Source organism: Cucurbita maxima, unplaced genomic scaffold (assembly GCF_002738345.1).
Source record: "Cucurbita maxima cultivar Rimu unplaced genomic scaffold, Cmax_1.0 Cma_Scf00061, whole genome shotgun sequence".
In the NCBI taxonomy this organism is placed as follows: Eukaryota; Viridiplantae; Streptophyta; class Magnoliopsida; order Cucurbitales; family Cucurbitaceae; genus Cucurbita; species Cucurbita maxima.
The window spans coordinates 134,921-154,740 of NW_019272077.1; the positions used below are offsets into that span (position 1 = coordinate 134,921).

General features: G+C 39.3%; 3 protein-coding genes across 3 annotated transcripts in view; 1 reads left to right on the forward strand and 2 right to left on the reverse strand.

The window, feature by feature from the left end:
• The window catches only part of LOC111471993 (peptide chain release factor 2), a 6,199-nt gene extending 4,160 nt beyond the window's left edge, over positions 1-2,039 (forward strand). Inside the window, exon 6 of the mRNA XM_023117683.1 lies at positions 1,751-2,039. Coding sequence (XP_022973451.1) covers positions 1,751-1,771 — 21 coding nt within the window. The 3' untranslated portion in view covers positions 1,772-2,039. The remainder of the gene's footprint in view (positions 1-1,750) is intronic.
• Positions 2,040-3,063: 1,024 nt separating this feature from the next.
• Positions 3,064-4,847, reverse strand: LOC111471983 (chlorophyll a-b binding protein CP26, chloroplastic). Its single transcript, XM_023117670.1, has 6 exons — positions 4,542-4,847; positions 4,172-4,256; positions 4,042-4,092; positions 3,844-3,964; positions 3,623-3,757; positions 3,064-3,552 (listed from the first exon to the last, which is right to left on the reverse strand). The coding sequence occupies exons 1-6, from the start codon at positions 4,762-4,764 to the stop codon at positions 3,292-3,294; spliced, it is 876 nt and encodes a 291-aa protein (XP_022973438.1). The 5' UTR covers positions 4,765-4,847; the 3' UTR covers positions 3,064-3,291.
• Positions 4,848-6,507: 1,660 nt separating this feature from the next.
• LOC111471957 (photosystem II CP47 reaction center protein-like) lies at positions 6,508-8,077 on the reverse strand. The gene is made up of 3 exons (XM_023117640.1): positions 7,286-8,077; positions 6,747-6,851; positions 6,508-6,597 (listed from the first exon to the last, which is right to left on the reverse strand). Exons 1-3 carry the CDS (start codon positions 8,075-8,077, stop codon positions 6,508-6,510), a joined length of 987 nt encoding a protein of 328 aa, XP_022973408.1.
• Positions 8,078-19,820: the final 11,743 nt, after the last annotated feature.

Sequence of the window (19,820 nt, forward strand, 5' to 3'; positions counted from 1 at the left end):
CCCCCCCACCCCAATCCTTCATTATTCAAGATAAGTTTCTTCATCTGATTTAGCTATTATTAAGATCAGTTTGTAAGTTTGGTGTTGAGTAGTACTTCTGCCATGAAAGAGAGAAGTTGTTGTGTCAATAATAAGTACTTCACAGCCTATGGTTCAAAGATGATAAGTTCTTTATCAAAGAATGAAGAGCAATCTGTCTATACCCTTATCCCATCTTTGTTGGTTTGAAAGTTCACTTGATGATCTTTTGCAACTTCCGATGTCGATGCATTTCTTAAAACAATTCCGAGACAGCAGTGGTACAATCCGTCGTTGAAACTTTGAGTGCATTATCTGGCCTCCTTCTGGAGGAAGAAAGCTTTTGCAAGTTCCAGTGGGTTTTATCAAGAAAGGATGACTTATTTTCTAGGAGATGATTAAGGACTTTCTTGTGTATTATGAAGTTAGCATCAATATTTCGAATCAGACAGCAGCTAAAAAAATCAAGTCTCCTACCAATACCAATAGATATGCATGTGTTGCGATGAAGTTCTCATATGGAAAGCAAACAATAAAGCTGTCTCTAAACTGTAACTAGCTTCTACAAGATCTTCACCTATTTGTGGAAATGAATTTTTGGTTCCAAAAGAAAAGGGAGTGGCTAGTGTTGATTGGAGTTCTTTTATGGTAATATCACGTTTAAATCCCCATGATGATTGAAATGATTTCAAAAAGGCAATTGAAAAAAAAAAAAAAAAAATTAGGCTACTTTTGTGATAAATCCGTTCATGGCTGACGAGGCTCTTTGCAAATGGAAGATGGCATACGTTTAGGTGGTTCTTGGGACATAAGGAAAATTGATGAATTGAAATCCTTTTCATATCAAGTTTGAATATTGGTCTTTCAAGAAGCATAGGAAGTCAGAATTTAGGGTGGCTTATGGATGAACTTTCATGATACCAATTGATAATTAGGGGACGGTTCATGATAATAGTCCAAAGGTTGATTCCCAAACATTACTCATTGTGCTATTAGTAATCTTCCCACTTATTATCTCTCTCTCTCTTTCTGTTCATTATTCCAAGCAAAGTGTACAAAATAGTAGAGAGACTCTACAAGATATTTCTCTGACAAGTGGGCAAAATGGGTTGAGTTTTCACCTTGTTATATGGGATAAGCTTCTCCATCCCATTGAACAATGTCGTGTAGGGCCGTTTCCCTTTGAATGAAAAGAACAAAGCTTTGAGAGCAAAGTGGACTTAGAGATATTATCAAGAGAGATGTCCTATGGAGGAAGCTTATATCGTGTAAATATGGGACACTCTGCCTCTCCCCGTCCCTCGACCATTTTTGCAACAAGACCATGGCAAGCCTTGAAAAGGCAGAAATATTTTGTTGCTAGTTGTATTTGCCACCTTGTAGGCGACAAGGCCCATACTTTGTTTGGGAACAACCTTTGGTTATCGAATATAAGATTGGCCAGCAAGTTTCCTCCTCTATAGACTCGCTAAGCAAAAATTGGTTACTGTAAAGGAGACCTGAGAACCGGACAGAAGCCTTTGGAACCTTCACTTTGGTAGAAATCTCAAAGATGAAGATGCTTGTGAATGGCCGGAATTGATTAATATGCAGCAGCAGTTTACTCTTTCACAGAATTCTGATTCTTGGCAATGAATGGCCAACCCAAATGGGTTTTATTCATCAAAATCTCTATTTGACATATTTTTCAATAGTGTATCATAAATATAATAATGAATTTTGAGATTTACAGGGTATGAAGCCACTGAAGTAGAAAAGGGGAAGCTCAAGGACTGTATCGGGTGGGTACTCCATGAAGCAACTTCATTTCCGGAGATTCATCGTTGAGTTGAGTTAAAAAGATGTAAGTTTCTTGTATTTATATTGATATTAGATGCGATTTGATGATAATGAGGCAATATGAAATTTTTATGAGAGGACAAAGATGCTGTATGTAATCAAAGCATCAATCAATCTGCCGAAACACATTCCTATTGCTACACACTATCTTAAGTTCATAGATTATTATCCTCAACATTCAATTCACTATCCCAACTACTTCCCTTATTTAATCGTTTAATGAGATTACGCAGATATCTTTCGACAGTTTTCATATTCTTATTGATTACTAAGTGAGACTCTTGTCATTCCATCTCTTTTGACTTCGGCAATCTTACTTCTCTACAGATATTTGGTGTTGATGCATTTTTAATTTATGGTTACCTGATTTTTATTTTCGAAACTCTCAGCAAGCATGGATGACTTTGATGTAATACTTGATTCTCCCCTCTACTCTTTTCGACTAGAAGTTCTTGTGCTCTCAACTTGCTTGACCTATTGGCTATTTTTGGAAATTTTCATAGCCATTTTTCGTAATTTCAAACCTTGCTCCACCTGTAACAGCTCAAAATCATCCTCTAACAGATATTGTCTTCTTTGAACTTTTCCTTTCGGATTTTTCCTTAAGGTTTTTTAAACGTGTCTGTCATGGGAGAGGTTTCAACACCTTTATAAAGAATGGTTCATTCTCTTCTCCAATCGATGTGTAATCTCACGATCCACCCCCTTCGAGGCCTAGCGGTGTGCCAACGAAGACACTAAGCCCCGAATGAGGTGGCACCAGGCGGTGTGCCAGCGAGGACGCTGGGCCTGAAAGGAGGGGGTGAATTTTGAGATCCTACATCGATTGGGAAGGAACGAATGCTAGCAAGGATGCGGGCCTCAAAGGATGTGGATTGTGAGATCTCGCATCGGTTGGAGCGGGGAACAAAACATTTCTTTATAAGGGTGTGGAAACATCTCTTTAACAAACATGTTTTTGGAAAGGAGAATCACGATAGGAAAAACTTAGAGAGAACAATATTTACTCGAGGTGGACTTGGGCTTTTAGGTTACCACTAGTCTATCTCCTTAATATCTCTCCTCATTAATAATTAAATAAAGTGACCCAACTAAATTTAAATGGTTAGAATATCATTTCATCCTTATACTTCATTGGTTATTATTCAATTGGTTTCATTAAACATTAACTTTATACGATTAATTTAAGAATCATGAAAGCACATAGGCTACTTAAATATATATATTAAGGTTGAATTGCGTAGAAAATAGAGAAATTATGCACCAACCCACCCCACAGTTTACACACACAATTTGACAGAAATTTTGATATCAAGCTCTTGTTCATAGCTCTTTTAAATGCACTGAGAGTGAGTGGTCAGAGGCTACAAATAGTCTCAATACAAATTTACAAACACATTCAACGCTTCCATTCAATACTCAAACTTGCAGTGTTCAAAGAGTTGGAACTCTCTCTGCATTCCCAGAAATGACTGTGAGCAAATTGTTTGCAAAAGGATCGCTCAAATGCTTCGCCAAATTCTCCACCGGCCCTTCTCCGGTCACGTAGGCCTGGAAGTAAAACCCCAGCATTGCAAACATTGCCAGTCTTCCATTCTTGATCTCCTTCACCTTCAAGATCGCCGCCTGGTCCGGGTCGTCCGCCAGCCCCAACGGGTCGAACGGACCGCCCGGGTGGAGCTTGTCCTCAAAGTTCTACACAAAACCATCATTCAGCTCAAATACTTCATACCCTTTTCATAATTTTTCATCATTCAAAGCGTACCAAGCCATTGATGATTCTGTAGTACTCTGCACCACCGACAAGAACAACCTCTGCAACGACCGCGACAATGAGGTTGATCGGAATGTTGTTTCCAAAGTAATTCAATGTGTTTCCATCAAGAAGCAGAGCTCCAGTCTGCAACATCCCATATTGGATCAGAATTGAGCAGTTTTAGCTTAAAAGCACTTCCAAACAGAGATTATTAGTGCAGAGAAGTGGACCTTGAACCAGACAGCCTCAGGGCCGCAGTTGGCACCGAATTTGTTGAAGGCCTCAGGGATGATGAACCCAGCAGCTCCAAGCATGGCCCATCGTGCGTGGATCAACTCAAATGCTTGGTATCTGCCAATAAACAAACCCACTAAGCTCTTCTTTACTACTTCAACTCAATTCTAAATTAATTCAGAATTTTTATTTACTTGCTGAAGTCCTCTGGTTTCTTGCTGAGTCCGAAGGGGTCGTAACCGTAGCTGTAATCAACCCAATTAAATGATTATCAAACGAAGCTTAAGAAAATTATAAGAAAGAGGATAAGAAATTAAGTCATACTCTCCGGGGACTTCTCCGTTCAGGTATTCGGGGATCTCGGATCGGTCCAATAACCCGTCGGGGAGGAAAATCCTCCTGTCGGGGCCTAATTAATGCCGATGAATACACTCAAGATCAGCTCAAGAAAATATGTATAAGCGTGTGAATTATCACTATTTCTAAGCTTTATGACTAGAAATAAGACTGAATTTTGTAAATTAAATTAATGAACGAAAATAAATAGAACACAATTGAGCAACAATTTTCATACTGTTTCTCATTTTTAACCTGATATTAGTGCAATAGAAAGAGGAAGAACAGAAGAAAAGTGATAGAGATCGAAACACTTTTGATCCCACCTCTGTTTCTCGTTCTTAACGGTTGGACTTACCATACCACTTGGCGAGCTCGTCATTGACGGGAGAGACAGCGGAGGGCTTGGGCTTGGGAGCGGCGGCTGGCTTCTTCCCGAAAATCGCCACGATCTTGGAGGTCACCGGGCTAGAAGCAGAGGACGCTGACCTGGCGGAGGCGCCGGAGAGGCTGAGGGGATTTCTCAGCATTTCAGAGACACCGAGCGAGGCGGCGGCGGTGGAGGCTGCCAAGGAGGCCATGACCGGAGAGACTGAGAAGGTGAGAGCAAGGAAGAATGAATGGATGCAAAAATGTTGTAAATGGTGAAGATTAGGTGGGGAGAACGTAGGCGCTATATGGTTGGTTTGGTGGATGTGGACATGCCACGTCGGATTGAGGTTTGTGGTTGGCTATCGGAGTGGGTGAAGCTGAGAAATCCAATGCAGTGTTTTGATTGGTGAAGGATGGTGACGTGGCAGATGTGGTCTTTAAGGTGGTCTCTCCGATTGCATGATTTGGATAACGTGAGCTATCCTAACAAAGGAGGGCATTTTGGAATTCAGCTGCCAACTCGCCGGGTTAACTCATCGAGTTTTTCTTTTTTCTTTTTTTTTTTTTTTAATTATAATTTACAAAATGAACTTAGACCAAAATGTCGTACTTTAATCTCTGGTTTCTTTTATTTTTTTTTTTTTAATGAAATTGGTCCGTTCATAACCTAGTTTTTGTGCCTATAAACCACCCATAATCTAAAAAGATAAAACAAACCAACCTAACCAAAAGAGTTATGAATAATGAAAATTTGAGAAGCAAAGAAAATGAAATCTCCGAGCTTTTGAACAACTTGGGCAATTCTCCCTCCACACTCATTTTAATTCAAACTAGTTTCTTTAGCTTCATCGTGGGCAGAGGAGGCCTATAACTCATTAAAAGGGAAATTATGTGTCGCTTTTGACTCACGAGCTTGAACCTATGACCTTTAAAATTGGAGAGCAGTAAGAGTTATTAGTGACCCTAGATTAGTCAGGTTATCGATTCATATTAGATTTAGGCTTAAAATGTGAAGGAGTCTATGTCCAAATTTATAGGATTCAAAACAGACATATTACTGATTCATGGCATTCCAAGTACAGAGGTTTGTGGTATAAAATGAAGAAAAGTTGAAGAAAAGAGTAGTCATGCCCAAGAAGAAGATCGGCTATAACCAAGATGATACTACAAATATCTTCCACAGCCTTCCCGTTGCCAGACAGTGCCGATGGGTCCTTCGACGGTTGCGTGAAGCTGTCCAAACAGTCGTCGACGTCCGACATGGCTGCAGCCGCTGTAATGTTGACCAAACTGTAGTCACCAAACTCCAAGGAGTTCTTCCCATCCACCATGTCTTCGGCAACATCGTCGAAGTGTTTAGCACAAGGCGTCATAGCGCTCCTTAAGCTTGGGATCTGCTGCCTTCAACGCCAGGGACTGGGCGAGGTTGAGGGTGAAGTTGGCCAGCTATTTCAGGTCTGTGGTGCCAGCAAAATTTAACATGTTTACGCAAAAAGAAGGGTTTCTAGTTTTCTTGCAGATGGTGGAAACGATATCGTTTTGGGAACCAAGATTATAGCATAAGGTTTGTTTTAGACTTCTTCAAAATATTTGCAACATTGACAAAGTTAACTAAGAAGGGTAAGTCTTTCTTTGGACAATGACACATGAGTAGATTTTTTCAAGAGCTTGAAGAATTTTTTTTATGTATGCGCTAGTACTCGCACTATTGGATGGTATAGTAATCTCATGGTGTACAACAATGCCTCGAGGAAAGGGCTAGGGTTGCAGGTTGGTGTTGTTGGCAAAGTGATTGTACTTGCCTCCTAATAGCTTAAGAAATATGAGCGTAACTATCTAACTCTCAATTTGAAGTTAGCAACTGTGGTGTTCGCGTTAAAAATATGGTGACATTACTTGTACGGTGAAAAGGTAAAGGTATTTACTAACCATAAGAGCCTCAAGTATCTTATTTACGCAGAAAGAGTTGAAGATGGGACAAACGAGATAGTTGGAGTTCGTAAAGGATTATGGTACCAAGATCCTTTATCATCCATGTAAAGCTAACATAGTAGCCAATGTGTTAAGTAGAAAGACAACTCACTCTTCTGGCATGTCATTTTCAGTGCTCCAAATCTCTAAAAATTCCACTAAATAGTCATAATTCACGTCATTTTGGTTTTAGTATGGGGTGAAATAGTCAAAAGATCACCTTCCACGAACCTTCACGCGCCCCATGCGTGGCTAGAAAGGCTTCTATGCGCAATTTCATTCGCAACGGGCTCACGTGCAAATATCTCGGCCAGTCGTTGCGGCCCTTAATTTAAGCATAAGTTAACATAAACTCTCAAAAAAATTTCACTACTTGACACGCATCCCACTCATGACACGAGTATTCTTGGCTTTGAGTCGAGGCGAATGTAAGACATTAGTATTATTATTATTTTTTTATTGGTATGGCATGTGTCCGCCAAGAGCACACCATCGAGTCTCGCAAAATGTTGCCTCATTGATTTTCCTTCAATGAACGTAGGGTCGGCGCATGTCCTACCACCTCCATGAGTGCGCTTAGATTTAATCCACCCCAAACACGGGCACCCAAATTTTGCAATTTTTCTTAATTTCTTTCAATTTTTAATCCACCCCAAGTGCGCTTAGAACTACCAACCAAGTTAATTTCATTCAAATTTGGGGTAATTTCTTAAAAGTTACCCATCTTTGACCTTGAATGGAACTCAAATTTTTAAATACCTTGTTACTATCGTGCCCACGGTAAACGCTGGGTAGCCAAGTGCGGAGCGGATAACTGCTGAAAGCATCACGTCTAGCATATTTTTTCACAGTAGCAGGATCACTATAACTGACTCCATTGAGTTCACCACCATAGAACTCAACAGTTACACCGACCTGTTCAACACTATACTTCGATTCTGCTCTTCGAAAAGGAACATCGGCTCTAACAATTCCGTCGCCGTCTACCAAAACAACCGGAAATGTTTCAAAAAAGGTCGGCATACGGCGTACAAAAAGTTCGCGCCCTTCTTTATCTCTAAAAACAGGGTGTCCTAACCACCCAACAGCTATTCCATCCCCGTTGTCCATGGAACCCGCTCTGAATAATCCACCTTTTGCGGGATTATTCCCGATGTAATCATAAAAAGCTAATTTTTCAGGAATTTTAGACCAAGCTTCTGATAAACTTTGATTTTCGGCTAGCCCGGCACTAACCCTTCGATATATTTCTTGCTGGAAGTATCCCTGATCCCATTGATAACGAGTGGGACCAAATAATTCAATCGGGGTAGTTGCTGAACCATACCACATAGTTCCAGCAACAACAAAAGCTGCAAAAAAGACAGCAGCGATACTACTCGAAAGGACGGTTTCAATATTTCCCATACGTAATCCTTTGTATAGACGTTGGGGCGGACGAACACTAAGATGGAATAGGCCCGCTAATATGCCCAATGTACCTGCTGCAATATGATGAGANACCGACCTGTTCAACACTATACTTCGATTCTGCTCTTCGAAAAGGAACATCGGCTCTAACAATTCCGTCGCCGTAAAGTTCCTTCCCAAGATTTGTTCAAAATGATCTCCTAATACCTAATGAATAATTTCTAGAACTGATTAAATATCTAAATACTTGATTATAAAGAAAATATTTGCCAAAAACTCGTAACTCTTACACTAGATTTTTCCTCGTTTCTTAACACATTCGGGTGATTCAAAAGTTTAGATCAACAGATCAACAGATCAAAACGTTCTAAGCAATTTCCGTGAAGAAAGCTTGGCAAAAACTGACTCTAAGTCATCGAATCCAGCGGTGGAATATTGTTTTCTTTAACTCTCTTTCCAAAACTCTATCCTCTTTTCTTCTCTTTCTTTTTCTTCTTTCTTTTCTTTATCCCGTGCCTTTTCAAGTGAACATCCGAATGGTTCCATCCCATCTCTAACTAGTATCTTCATGTACTTCTCCCATATGAAAAATCCTTCTCTAAAAAAAAAGTGAATCATGTCCGATAAGATATGAAGAGTCTAGGGTATACTTCTAAAGTTGAAACACGTTATGTATGGTGACAAATGTAGGTGGTAGTGCCAATTTGTATGTCACTAGTCCTATTTTCTTTAGGATCTCAAAGGGACCTACAAATCTTGTGTGCAACTTGCCTTTCTTCCCAAATTTCAACACCCCTATCATATGTGCAACTTTGAGAAAGACATGATCACTAGTAACAAACTCAAGTTCCTTCATACGAGTGTCTTCGTAGTGCTTTTGCCCTCTTTGTGCCTTCAGTATTCTTTATCTGATTTTTTGTACTGTTGCATTAATAATCTAAACCAACTCCGACCCTAGAAGTTGTTGCTCACCTACCTTTCCTAGAAGATAGAAGTTTGATATCTACACGTGTATAGAGTCTCTAAGGCTGCCATCTACATAGTCACATGTAACTATTATTATAAGAAAATTCCATTAAGTACAAGTGTTCATCCCAACAACCAACAAAGTCTATAACATAATGTCCTCAACATGTCCTCTAGATTCTAGTTCAGTTTCTCTATTTATCCATCCATATGTGGATGAAAAGTCGTACTTAACCTCAAATACATACTCAACATCTTATGTAGACCCTTCTAGAAGTGCGAGGTGAACCTTGTTTCCTGATCTCACATGATGAAAATTGGAATACCGTGTAGATGAACTATCTCTTAAACATACAACTGAGTCCACCTGTCCACTTGGTATGTGATTTTTCTAAGAATGAAGTGAGTTGTCTTGGTCCACATATCTTTGAATGACCCAAATATTTGTGAAATTCTGCTTGGTGTTTGACAAATCCAAGATAAAGTCAATAATCACGTCTTCCCACTTCCATTGAGAAACATTAGCAGTTGCCACAAGCCTGAAGGGCGTTATCTCGATTTATTTACCTATTGATAAAGGTCAAACATTGACCTACACACTCAATAACTCTTCATTCCTTGCCACTAGTAACTAGCCTTTAAGCCCTCATACATCTTCATACTTTTAGGGTAGAACGTATAAGACATATAGTCGGCTTTAGTTATAATATCCTTCTAAATTTCTTCATCCCGTGGTATGCATAGAGATGGGGGCTTATTTCATATGATGGAGGCGTCTGGGGCTTATTTCGTATGCATAGGGATGGGGGCTTATTTCATATAACTCTTCATTGACCTGCACGCTTATTTCATATGATGGAGGCGTCTGGGAGCATACAGAGGGATGGGTTGCTCGCATTTAGTTCTGAGCATGCATTTACGATTTGCTCGGTTTGCTTCGTGGATTACGGTCTGGTTGAGGGCACTCAGATTTGACTGTCTAAAGACTTCGTGGACATGGGGCGAGGCTGTTGGGTTCAACATCTGTCCGCATTATGGGTTAATTTTGAGCTTGATGTCATAGTCATGGTTGACACGGGTGTGTTGCATGTCCATTCTAAACCCTTTTACCTTACTTCAATGTAAGTTATTTATTATTTTATCATTTTAATTTATGTGTATGTCTATCCTTGTCAAAGTTGATTGGTCTCAAAATGCACTATAGGGAGATACGATGGTTGTCAATCCTTCCAATCGAGATTATATGCTATGAATATTGTTATTGTTCCTTATTGCTTGTAAGCTTATAACATTACTTTCTCAAATTGATTTTAAAATGTTTTATTTACCTTTCTCTGACCTCATTTTTTAAAATTTATTTTTTAAGAGTGGGGTAGAGACTTTTGCATAGTTCATCTATACCAATGACAACCTAAATTTTAGTTGTCTTACTTACTCGAGGACAAGAGTAAATGGCGCAACGATCGCATTGTGAGTCCTAAAAGAATGTGATTGTGATGGTTGGTATGAGAGTCAAGCTTTCTCCTAGAATTCAATTTAACAAACATGTGCGCTTAGCATGTTCCACGTTAATGGTTGGTTGAGATGGAAGAACTGACGTTTTATTTACGAGAAATCTTTGACGATCTTTGACTTGTGAAATCTTGTATGAGTGAGATTATCATAAAAGTTGATAAGATTGATTGTTAGGTGGCTACCTAGATGAGATACCCATCCAAGAATTGATGCACATGGTTGAGACCATGGGTCAAATAAAGTTATTCAAACGGGTGGCATCGAGCGTGAGGGTAGCTCGACGGACTTTATTGCCTACATGAAGGAGCTTGTCGAAGGTTTAGAAAACTCCCGAAAAGTGATGGCTTAGATGGTTTCAAACCTTTTTAAAGATATAAAAACTACCCGTGATGTGGTAAGAGTTGCGATGGATTGAAGTGTCAAACTCCAAACTCGAGGCACAATCCAGAATAACAAAGTAAAGTAAAGTTCTTAGTGCCTAAGCCTTTTCTTGGAGTTCAAGATGACAATACTCTAAAAAAAAACTTTTGGCCTTCCACTAGCCTTTTCTTTTTTTTTTTTTCTTTTTTTTTTTTAATGAAATTGGGTCGATTCATGACCTAATTTTTGCGCCTATAAACTTGAAACCAACCGACTCAATCCAAAAAGATAAAACAAACCAACCTAACCAAAAAAAGTTATGAATAATAAAAATTTTTGAGAAGAAAAGAAAATGAAATCTAGTAAGCTTTTAAACAATTTGGGCAATTCTCCCTCCACACTCATTTTGATTCAAACTAGTTTCTTTCATGTGGGTTGAGGAGTCTATAACTCATTAAGAGGAAATTATGTGCAGCTTTTGACTCACGAACTAGAACTTGTGACCTTTAAAATTTGAGAGCGGTAAGAGTTATCGAGTGACCTTAGATTAGTCAGGTTATCGATTCATATTAGATTTAGGTCTAAAATGTGAAGGAGTCGATGTCTAAATTTATAGGATTCACAACAGACATATTATTGATTCATGACATTCCAAGTATAGAGGTTTGTAGTATAAAATGAAGAAAGGTTGAAGAAAAAGAAGTTAAGATTGTCTATAATCAAGATGATACTACAAATATATTCCACAGCCTTCCCATTGTCTGACAGCGCCGATGGGTCCTTCGGCGGCCGCATGAAGCTGTCCAGACAGTCGCCAGCCTCCGTCATGGCTGCAGACGCCATAGTAGTCACCTTTCCCCAAGTAGTTCTTCCCATCCTCGATGTCGTCAGCGGCATCGTCATAGTGTTCAGCACAGGTGGCATAGCGCTCCTTAAGCTTGGGATCAGCTGCCTTGGACGCCAGGGACTTGGCGAGGGCACGGCTTTGAGCAGCCTTGTCGTGGGCGAGGTTGAGGGTGAAGGTGGCTAGCCCTTTTTGGTATGTGGTGCCCCAGATTTCAACACATTAAAGCAAAAAGAAGGGTTTCCTAGTTTTCTTGCAGAAGGTGGAAACGATGTCGTTTTGGGAAGCTACATGTACCATCCATTGAAGAACGGAACTAAAAGGACAATCGAAGAGATGGCAAGAAAACTAGATTATGCCATTTTTTATTTTTATTTTTATTTTTATGTCTGTTTTGCTCCATTAATTCATACCTAGGGTTTACATTATTTATACACTCACAAACGCACCAAGTCGAAAGAGCGAACATGTGGCCTTGTGCATGTTGGCTCACCTACAAGCAAGTAAGTTGAGCGGAACGATACGAAAAAGTATCGAGGAACACCTAGCCAAAGACCCGGCTGCTCAGGCCATCATGCAACTAGCCAGAGAGAGGAAGACTCACCAGTTTTGAGTTGAAGACAATTTACTCTTCACCAAAGGAAAACGTCTTTACATCTCCCATTCAGAGAACTTGAGGAGACTCCTACTAAAAGAGTGCCACGACACACCATGGGCATGGGCGGGCCACAACGGGTGGCAGAGAACCTATGCCCTCCTAACAAGGGGGTACTATTGGTCGAACCTCCGCGATGATGTGATACAATTCACAAAGACCTATCTTATCTGCCAACAAAACAAGGTTGAACAAAACAAAATCGTGGGACTACTAGAACCTCTACTGGTTCCGTCCCGATCGTGAGAAAGTGTTTCTCTGGATTTCATCACACACCTCTCCAAGGTAGGAGAAATGGAGTCGATCTTGGTCATCATTGACAGATTCTCTAAATATGCCACATTTATCCCAACCTGCAAGTCATGCTCGGCTGAAGTGACCGCACAATTATTTTCCTACACGAGTCAAGTTGTAGCATTCCCACCAACATTGTCAACGATCGCAATCTAAGATTCACAGGGACCTTCTGGACTGAATTGTTCAAGCTATTGGAGTCGAGCCTAAATGTCTCTTCGAGTTATCACCCCCAAACTGACGGACAAATAGAAAGGTTCAACAGTATGCTTGAGGAGTTCTTATGTCATTTTATTGATGCGCGACAGAAGAATTGGGTTCAGATGCTCGATGTTGCTTAGTTTATCTTCAATTGCCAACAAAGCTCGTCAACAGGGAAAACCCCTTTTGAAATAGTATGTGGCAGACAACCACTCATGCCCCATGTCATTGACCACCCTTATGTTGGGAGAAGCCCTCAAGCGTACAACTTCATCAAAGAGTGGAAGCAGACCTCCGAAATAGCACGAGCGTACTTAGAGAAAGCCTCCAGAAGAATGAAGAAGTGAGCAGACCACAAACGAAGAGCATTAGAGTTTGAAGCGGGTAACCAAGTAATGATCAAGCTGAGATTAGAACAATTTAGATTCCGGGGGAGTCGGGACCAACGACTAGTACGAAAATATGAGGGACCAATTGAGGTCATCAAGAAAGTAGGAAGGACTTCATACCGTCTCCAACTACTTACATGGATGAGAATTCACCCTGTCATCCATGTAAGCAACCTCAAACCATACCATCTAGACGACGACGACAAGCAGCGCAACTAAGTGACATGACCATCAGTAACGATGAAGGACTTGAGTAAGAAGGAAGTAGAAGAGATCTTGGCCGAGCGAATTCGTCGCATTGGCAAACCTAAGCGTAACGTACAAGAATTTTTAGTCAAGTGGAAAGAACTTCCAGAAGAAGAAATTAGCTGGGAACGTGCCGACGACCTAAAGACAGTCGCACCGCAGATTACAGAGTTCGAAGAAATGAGACGGTTGACAGGGACGTCAACCAATTAAGTGGGGGAGGATGTCACAGTCATGCTTGTCCAAGGCATGTTGCCCATGGTTGAATGCCCGTGACATGCCGAAACCTTTGTCTTGTCCTACTTTATTGCTTTCTTTTACTGCTTTCATGTTTTATTATTTCTTTCTTATTTTTTTTAAGAGTATGACATTTTGGCGATGTCATGGCTATGCCTGGTAGACATGAAATGCCTCAAAATGTACTATAGGGGGATACGACTAGTTGTCAACTTCTCCCTACCCGATAAGTTATATGCAGGAAGCCGTTGTTGTTGTCTTTTTGTTTACTTCCCATATAACACCAATCGCGATTGTGACATTGGGCATCAAAGTGGAGAAGAATCTATTAAGAATGAGAAATATAAATAGAAATAGAATTGGGGAGGTGTTTATTCTCATTGATATTCATATCCTTTAAATTTAAATAGGATACAAGCCAGCAACTAATATCTACCAACAAGTAAAATATAAACAATAAAATATGTAAGATATATTCCATAAATAATATATCTAACACTCCCCTTCAAGTTGGAGTGTATGTCAATCACATCCAACTTATCTTTACTGAGGGTAGGTCAATAATACCCAAGTTGTCTTTATGAGTGTAGGTCAATAACACCCAAGTTGTTTTTGAGAAGAGAGTGTAGGTCAATAACATTTTTGTCTTCCCTGTAGTGAAAATAGAAAGGGTAGGTCAAAAACACTCAATTTGTCTTTGAGAAGAGAGTATAGGTCAATTAACACTTTTGTTGAGAGTGTGGTCAATAACACTTTTGTCTGAAAATATTTGCTTATAATCTAGACACATTGGTTTGCATTTCTAGACTTTCAAGAAATTATTGAATTTTCAAGAAAGATGCAAAACCAAAAAATAACAAAATATATATATATATATTGATTTGACCTTCTCTTGAATTCTCAAAACTTCTGTCGCTCCATATTTTCGTTAATCCATGAACAGGATCTATATAGACACATAGGCCCATGGATCCATACATCTCGATCGGAAAAGAATCAATAGAAAAAGAAAGAATCGGAATTGATCGATATATTTCTCGAAACAAACGAAAAGGAAACGAAAGACGAAACATAAATCATGGATCAACTAAGTCAAGCCCTCTCGGGGACTTGCTTAAGAATAAGAAGGAAGCTCATGTAAATACCATGGAATAAGGTTTGATCCTATTCATGGGGATTCCGTAAATATTCCATTCCAAAAAGAGAAAGTTCGAAACAATTGGGATTTTTTTGGAGATTGGATGCAGTTACTAATTCATGATCTGGCATGTACAGAATGAAAACTTCATTCTCGATTCTACGAGAATTTTTATGAAAGCCTTTCATTTGCTTCTCTTCGATGGAAGTTTTATTTTCCCAGAATGTATCCTAATTTTTGGCCTAATTCTTCTTCTGATGATCGATTCAACCTCTGATCAAAAAGATATACCTTGGTTATATTTCATCTCTTCAACAAGTTTAGTAATGAGCATAACGGCCCTATTGTTCCGATGGAGAGAAGAACCTATGATTAGCTTTTCGGGAAATTTCCAAACGAACAATTTCAACGAAATCTTTCAATTTCTTATTTTACTATGTTCAACTCTATGTATTCCTCTATCCGTAGAGTACATTGAATGTACAGAAATGGCTATAACAGAGTAGCTGTTAATTGAATTTCCAAGAAAGATGCAAAACTAAAAAATAGACCACATTAATTGGTTTGCATTTTTAGGCTAAAGAAATTATTGAATTTCCATGAAAGATACAAAACCAAAAAATAGATCGCCTTTGATGTATCTCAGAACTTGAAGAGCTGCTTCTTGATTCATGCATAAATGATTTACTCTAGAATTCGTAATTTGTCTCATTTAATTTGATTGGAACAAAAAGAATACTGTTTGTCCCATTTAATTTGATTGGAACACAAAGAATACTCTTTGTCCCATTTAATTTGATTGGAACAAAAAGAATATTCTAGTTAGTCAGAGTGATGAATATAATAAGAATGTGTTAAATAAACCTCCAAAGTTTTGAAGTTGGATAATAACACCAAGATCGGTGCTCTGGATCACTTTAGAGGTTGTAAAAGAAAATACGAACATCTTGAATATACCACCTTTTAGCTTGGTGAGAAATTTGAAGATGCTTATAACGTATTTTTGATATTGGATGATCGGCGATGATAAAGACTTCACTAATTGAGTTAGGATTTGGCTTTAGGTTTAATACTTCCCTTGGACTTTGAGTAAGTCCAGGGGGTATTAGGAATACCAAGATCGGTGCTCTAATATCATGTTAAGAATGAAAAATAGAAATAGAATTGGAAAGATATTTATTCTCATTAATATTCATAACCTTTAAGTAGGATACAAGCCAGAAACTAATACCTAACAACAAAGAAAATATAAACTAATTAAATATTAAAAATAAAATCAAATATACTCTAAATGAAATCATAAAGAAAATAATATTAAGATATAATATCTAAGATCTATTCCATAAATAATATATTGCAACAGAATCCTCCAGAATTCGTTCGTTCATTTCTATATCTCGTTTCTTGCCTGTTTTTCTCCATCTAATTGCTGCTGTATCTCTGTTTCCTGTTCGTCCCCAAATTATTACTGATTGTTGATGCTGTTGGTTGTGCTTTTACTATTCTTAATATAAGCGATGCTCTATCTCTGGAGGTTATGAATGTTGATAAATGGATGGATGATGGCATGCTTAAGTAGTTGTTATGTTGATCTTTCACCACTTCAGCCTTTGTATCGGAGGTCATGTCTATTGTCTAGTTTGACTGTGGAGTCTTCTACTGCCTGCTCACTATTTGGCAGTTGTTAAGAACATGGTGTTATTATGAGACTCTCCAAAGATTTGAGATCCAAGTTTGCCTGATTATGGGTGTTAATAGGTGTGAATGTTTGATTAATCCACCACACCCAAATGGTGGTGAGAGTTCTCTTATTTATAATCATTTACAGAATACAGAAATAAGGTAAATTACAAATAATAAGGAAATAGCGATAAAAGGAAAGAATAATAAATGAATACAATATATTTGCATTTAGTAAAAGAGAAAATATGGTAACCCGTAATGTAAGGCAAATATCTAGATATTTGCCTTAATGAACGGTCAACTATCCTTAACACCCCCCCGCAAGCTGAGCGTCGGATTTGAACGAACATGAAGCTTGGATCTGAAAAATTCAAAGAGAGGTCGAGAAATACTCTTTGTGAAGATGTCAGCAACTTGGAGATGAGAGGGTACATATTGTGTACGAAGTTTGCCAGCGATAACAAGTTCTCGAAGGAAATGATAATCTAGTTCAACATGCTTGGCCCGCTTGTGAGAAACAGGATTAGAGCTCAAAAAAATAGCACTTTTGTTGTCACATAAGAGTAAGGGCTGCTGTGAAATAGGGACCTTGAGGTCATGCAAAAGATGCGTAACCCAAAGAAGTTCAGCAGCAGTTGTGGCAAGAGCACGATACTCAGATTCACAGCTGGAGCGTGATACAGTAGGTTGCTTTTTGGCACTCCAAGAAATGAGATTGTTACCAAGATAAATAGAATAGCCGGATGTAGAACGACGAGTATCGGGACAACCAGCCCAGTCAGCATCCGAATAAGCGACTAGCGTACTAGGAACAGTGGATGGACGAAAGATAAGACCAAAGTGGAGTGTTCCTTTGACATAGCGAAGAATACGTTTGACAGCAAGAAAGTGATCTGCAGTAGGGGCATGCAAGAATTGACTGACAGAATTGACAGCATAGGCAATATCTGGACGCGTGATAGTCAAGTACTGAAGGGCGCCAACAAGAGATCTGTAGAGAGTAGGATCAGAGAAAGGAGAACCATCAGCAGTCAGGTGTTGAGAAACAACCATGGGAGTGTGAACTGGTTTGCTATCGAGCAACTGAGCACGAGTAAGAATATCTCGAGCATATTTTAACTGACTGATAAAGAGACCATCAGGAGTGGGTGAAGCTTCAAGACCAAGAAAGTAACTGAGAGAACCCAAATCTTTGGTAGCAAACTCAGAATGAAGCTTGCGAGTAAAGCTGTTAATAAGAGATGAGTTGTTGCCGGTAACAATAATGTCATCAACATAAAGAAGCAAATAGATAATGTTAGATTGCTGATGAAAGACAAAAAGGGACGTGTCAGCGCGACTACAAGAAAACCCAAGTGTGAGAAGAAATGAGCTAAAACGCTGAAACCAAGCACGAGGAGCTTGCTTTAAGCCATAGAGAGCTTTCTTTAATAGACAAACATGCTTTGGAAATCGAGGATCAACATACCCAGGAGGTTGTTCCATATGAACACGTTCAATAAGCGTTCCATTGAGAAAAGCATTCTTGACATCAAGTTGTCGAAGAGGCCATTTATTTGTGACTGCAATAGAAAGCACAACACGGACAGTGGTAGCTTTGACAACTGAACTGAAAGTGTCAGTGTAGTCAAGACCAGGAACCTGAGTATAACCTTTGGCAACGAGACGAGCCTTGAAACGCTCGACGGATCCATCGGGCAAATATTTAATACGAAACACCCATTTAGAGCCCACGATGTTGGTGTTGGCAGGGCGAGGAACCAAAGTCCAAGTATCATTTTGTTGTAACGCTCGAATTTCTTCATCCATGGCAGCCACCCAAGCAGGATTCTTAGCCGCAGATTTGAATCCTTTTGGCTCAGTGGATGCAAGAAGAGCAGAGAGAAGTCTAGATGAGCCCAACATACCAAGATTTGCTGGATGACGAGTCTTGAATATACCAGCTTTGGCGCGTGTGATCATAGGATGAGTGCCCAAAGAAGAGAAATCAACAGGAGGTTCAATAGAGGTTGAATTAGAAGTCGAGGGTGACAAAGTGGAACCTGCAAGAGAAGTATCAACCTGCACAGACTCATCTACAAGGTCAGAACAAATATCACACGGGGATGAACTGGATTGAGGAATGTGCGGTGATGAAGTGGTAGGGGGGGATGAATCAATATGATGAAGATGTGGTTCCAAGAAATTTGAAATAGGAATAGTGGAAAGAGGTTGGGCTTGGGAGCTAGGGATAGCAGAAAAGTGAGTTTCATCAAATTGAGCATGGCAGGTGATATATAGCTTAGTGGTGGCGGGATCAAGACAGCGGAACCCTTTATGAACAGGACTATAACCCAAAAAAATACAAGGAATGCTGCGGGGAGAAAGCTTGTTAGGCATATAATCACGCAAATAAGGATAAACACGACAACCAAAGGGATGAAAATTGTCATAATGTGGAGTGTAGCCATAAAGGAGTTCAAAGGGTGACTTACCTCCAAGAAGTGGAGTAGGCAACCGGTTGATAATATAAGCTGCAGTGCTGAAGGCGTCAACCCAAAAACGAGGAGAAAGATGAGAGTGAAAGAGAAGGGCCAAGCCAGTCTCAGTCACATGACGATGTTTTCTCTCAACACGACCATTTTGAGCAGGTGTATATGGACAAGAGAGTTGATGGTGGATGCCAGAATTACGTAAATGAGTTTTGAAACAAGTACTAGTAAATTCGGTACCACCATCGCTTTGAAATACCTTGATACATGGTATCAGAGCCCTTTCGGTTTAACAACCCTGATCCTTTCTTCTCTATGGCTTCCGAATCTTGTTATCATCTTCTTCCTTTCAATACTCTAATCCATATGATCACCATCAAACTTTCTTCCTCCAATTATCTTCTTTGGAAAAGCCAACTTCTCCCTCTTCTTGAGAGTCAAGACATGCTGGGCTATGTCGATGGAACTATGGTTCCACCACCTCGCTCTGATACCATGTGAATGTTTGATTAATCCACCACACCCAAATGGTGGTGAGAGTTCTCTTATTTATAATCATTTACAGAATACAGAAATAAGGTAAATTACAAATAATAAGGAAATAGCGATAAAAGGAAAGAATAATAAATGAATACAATATATTTGCATTTAGTAAAAGAGAAAATATGGTAACCCGTAATGTAAGGCAAATATCTAGATATTTGCCTTAATGAACGGTCAACTATCCTTAACAATAGGGATTTGGACAACTTCCTAGCACTGATTGAAGCTCAAACCTATAAGATACCTGCACCTACTATACCTACTACTACATTGTGAAGATGTTCATCCTATCATCTTTTTCTTTAACATTTCTCATAGACGCATATACTGAACAGAAACTTG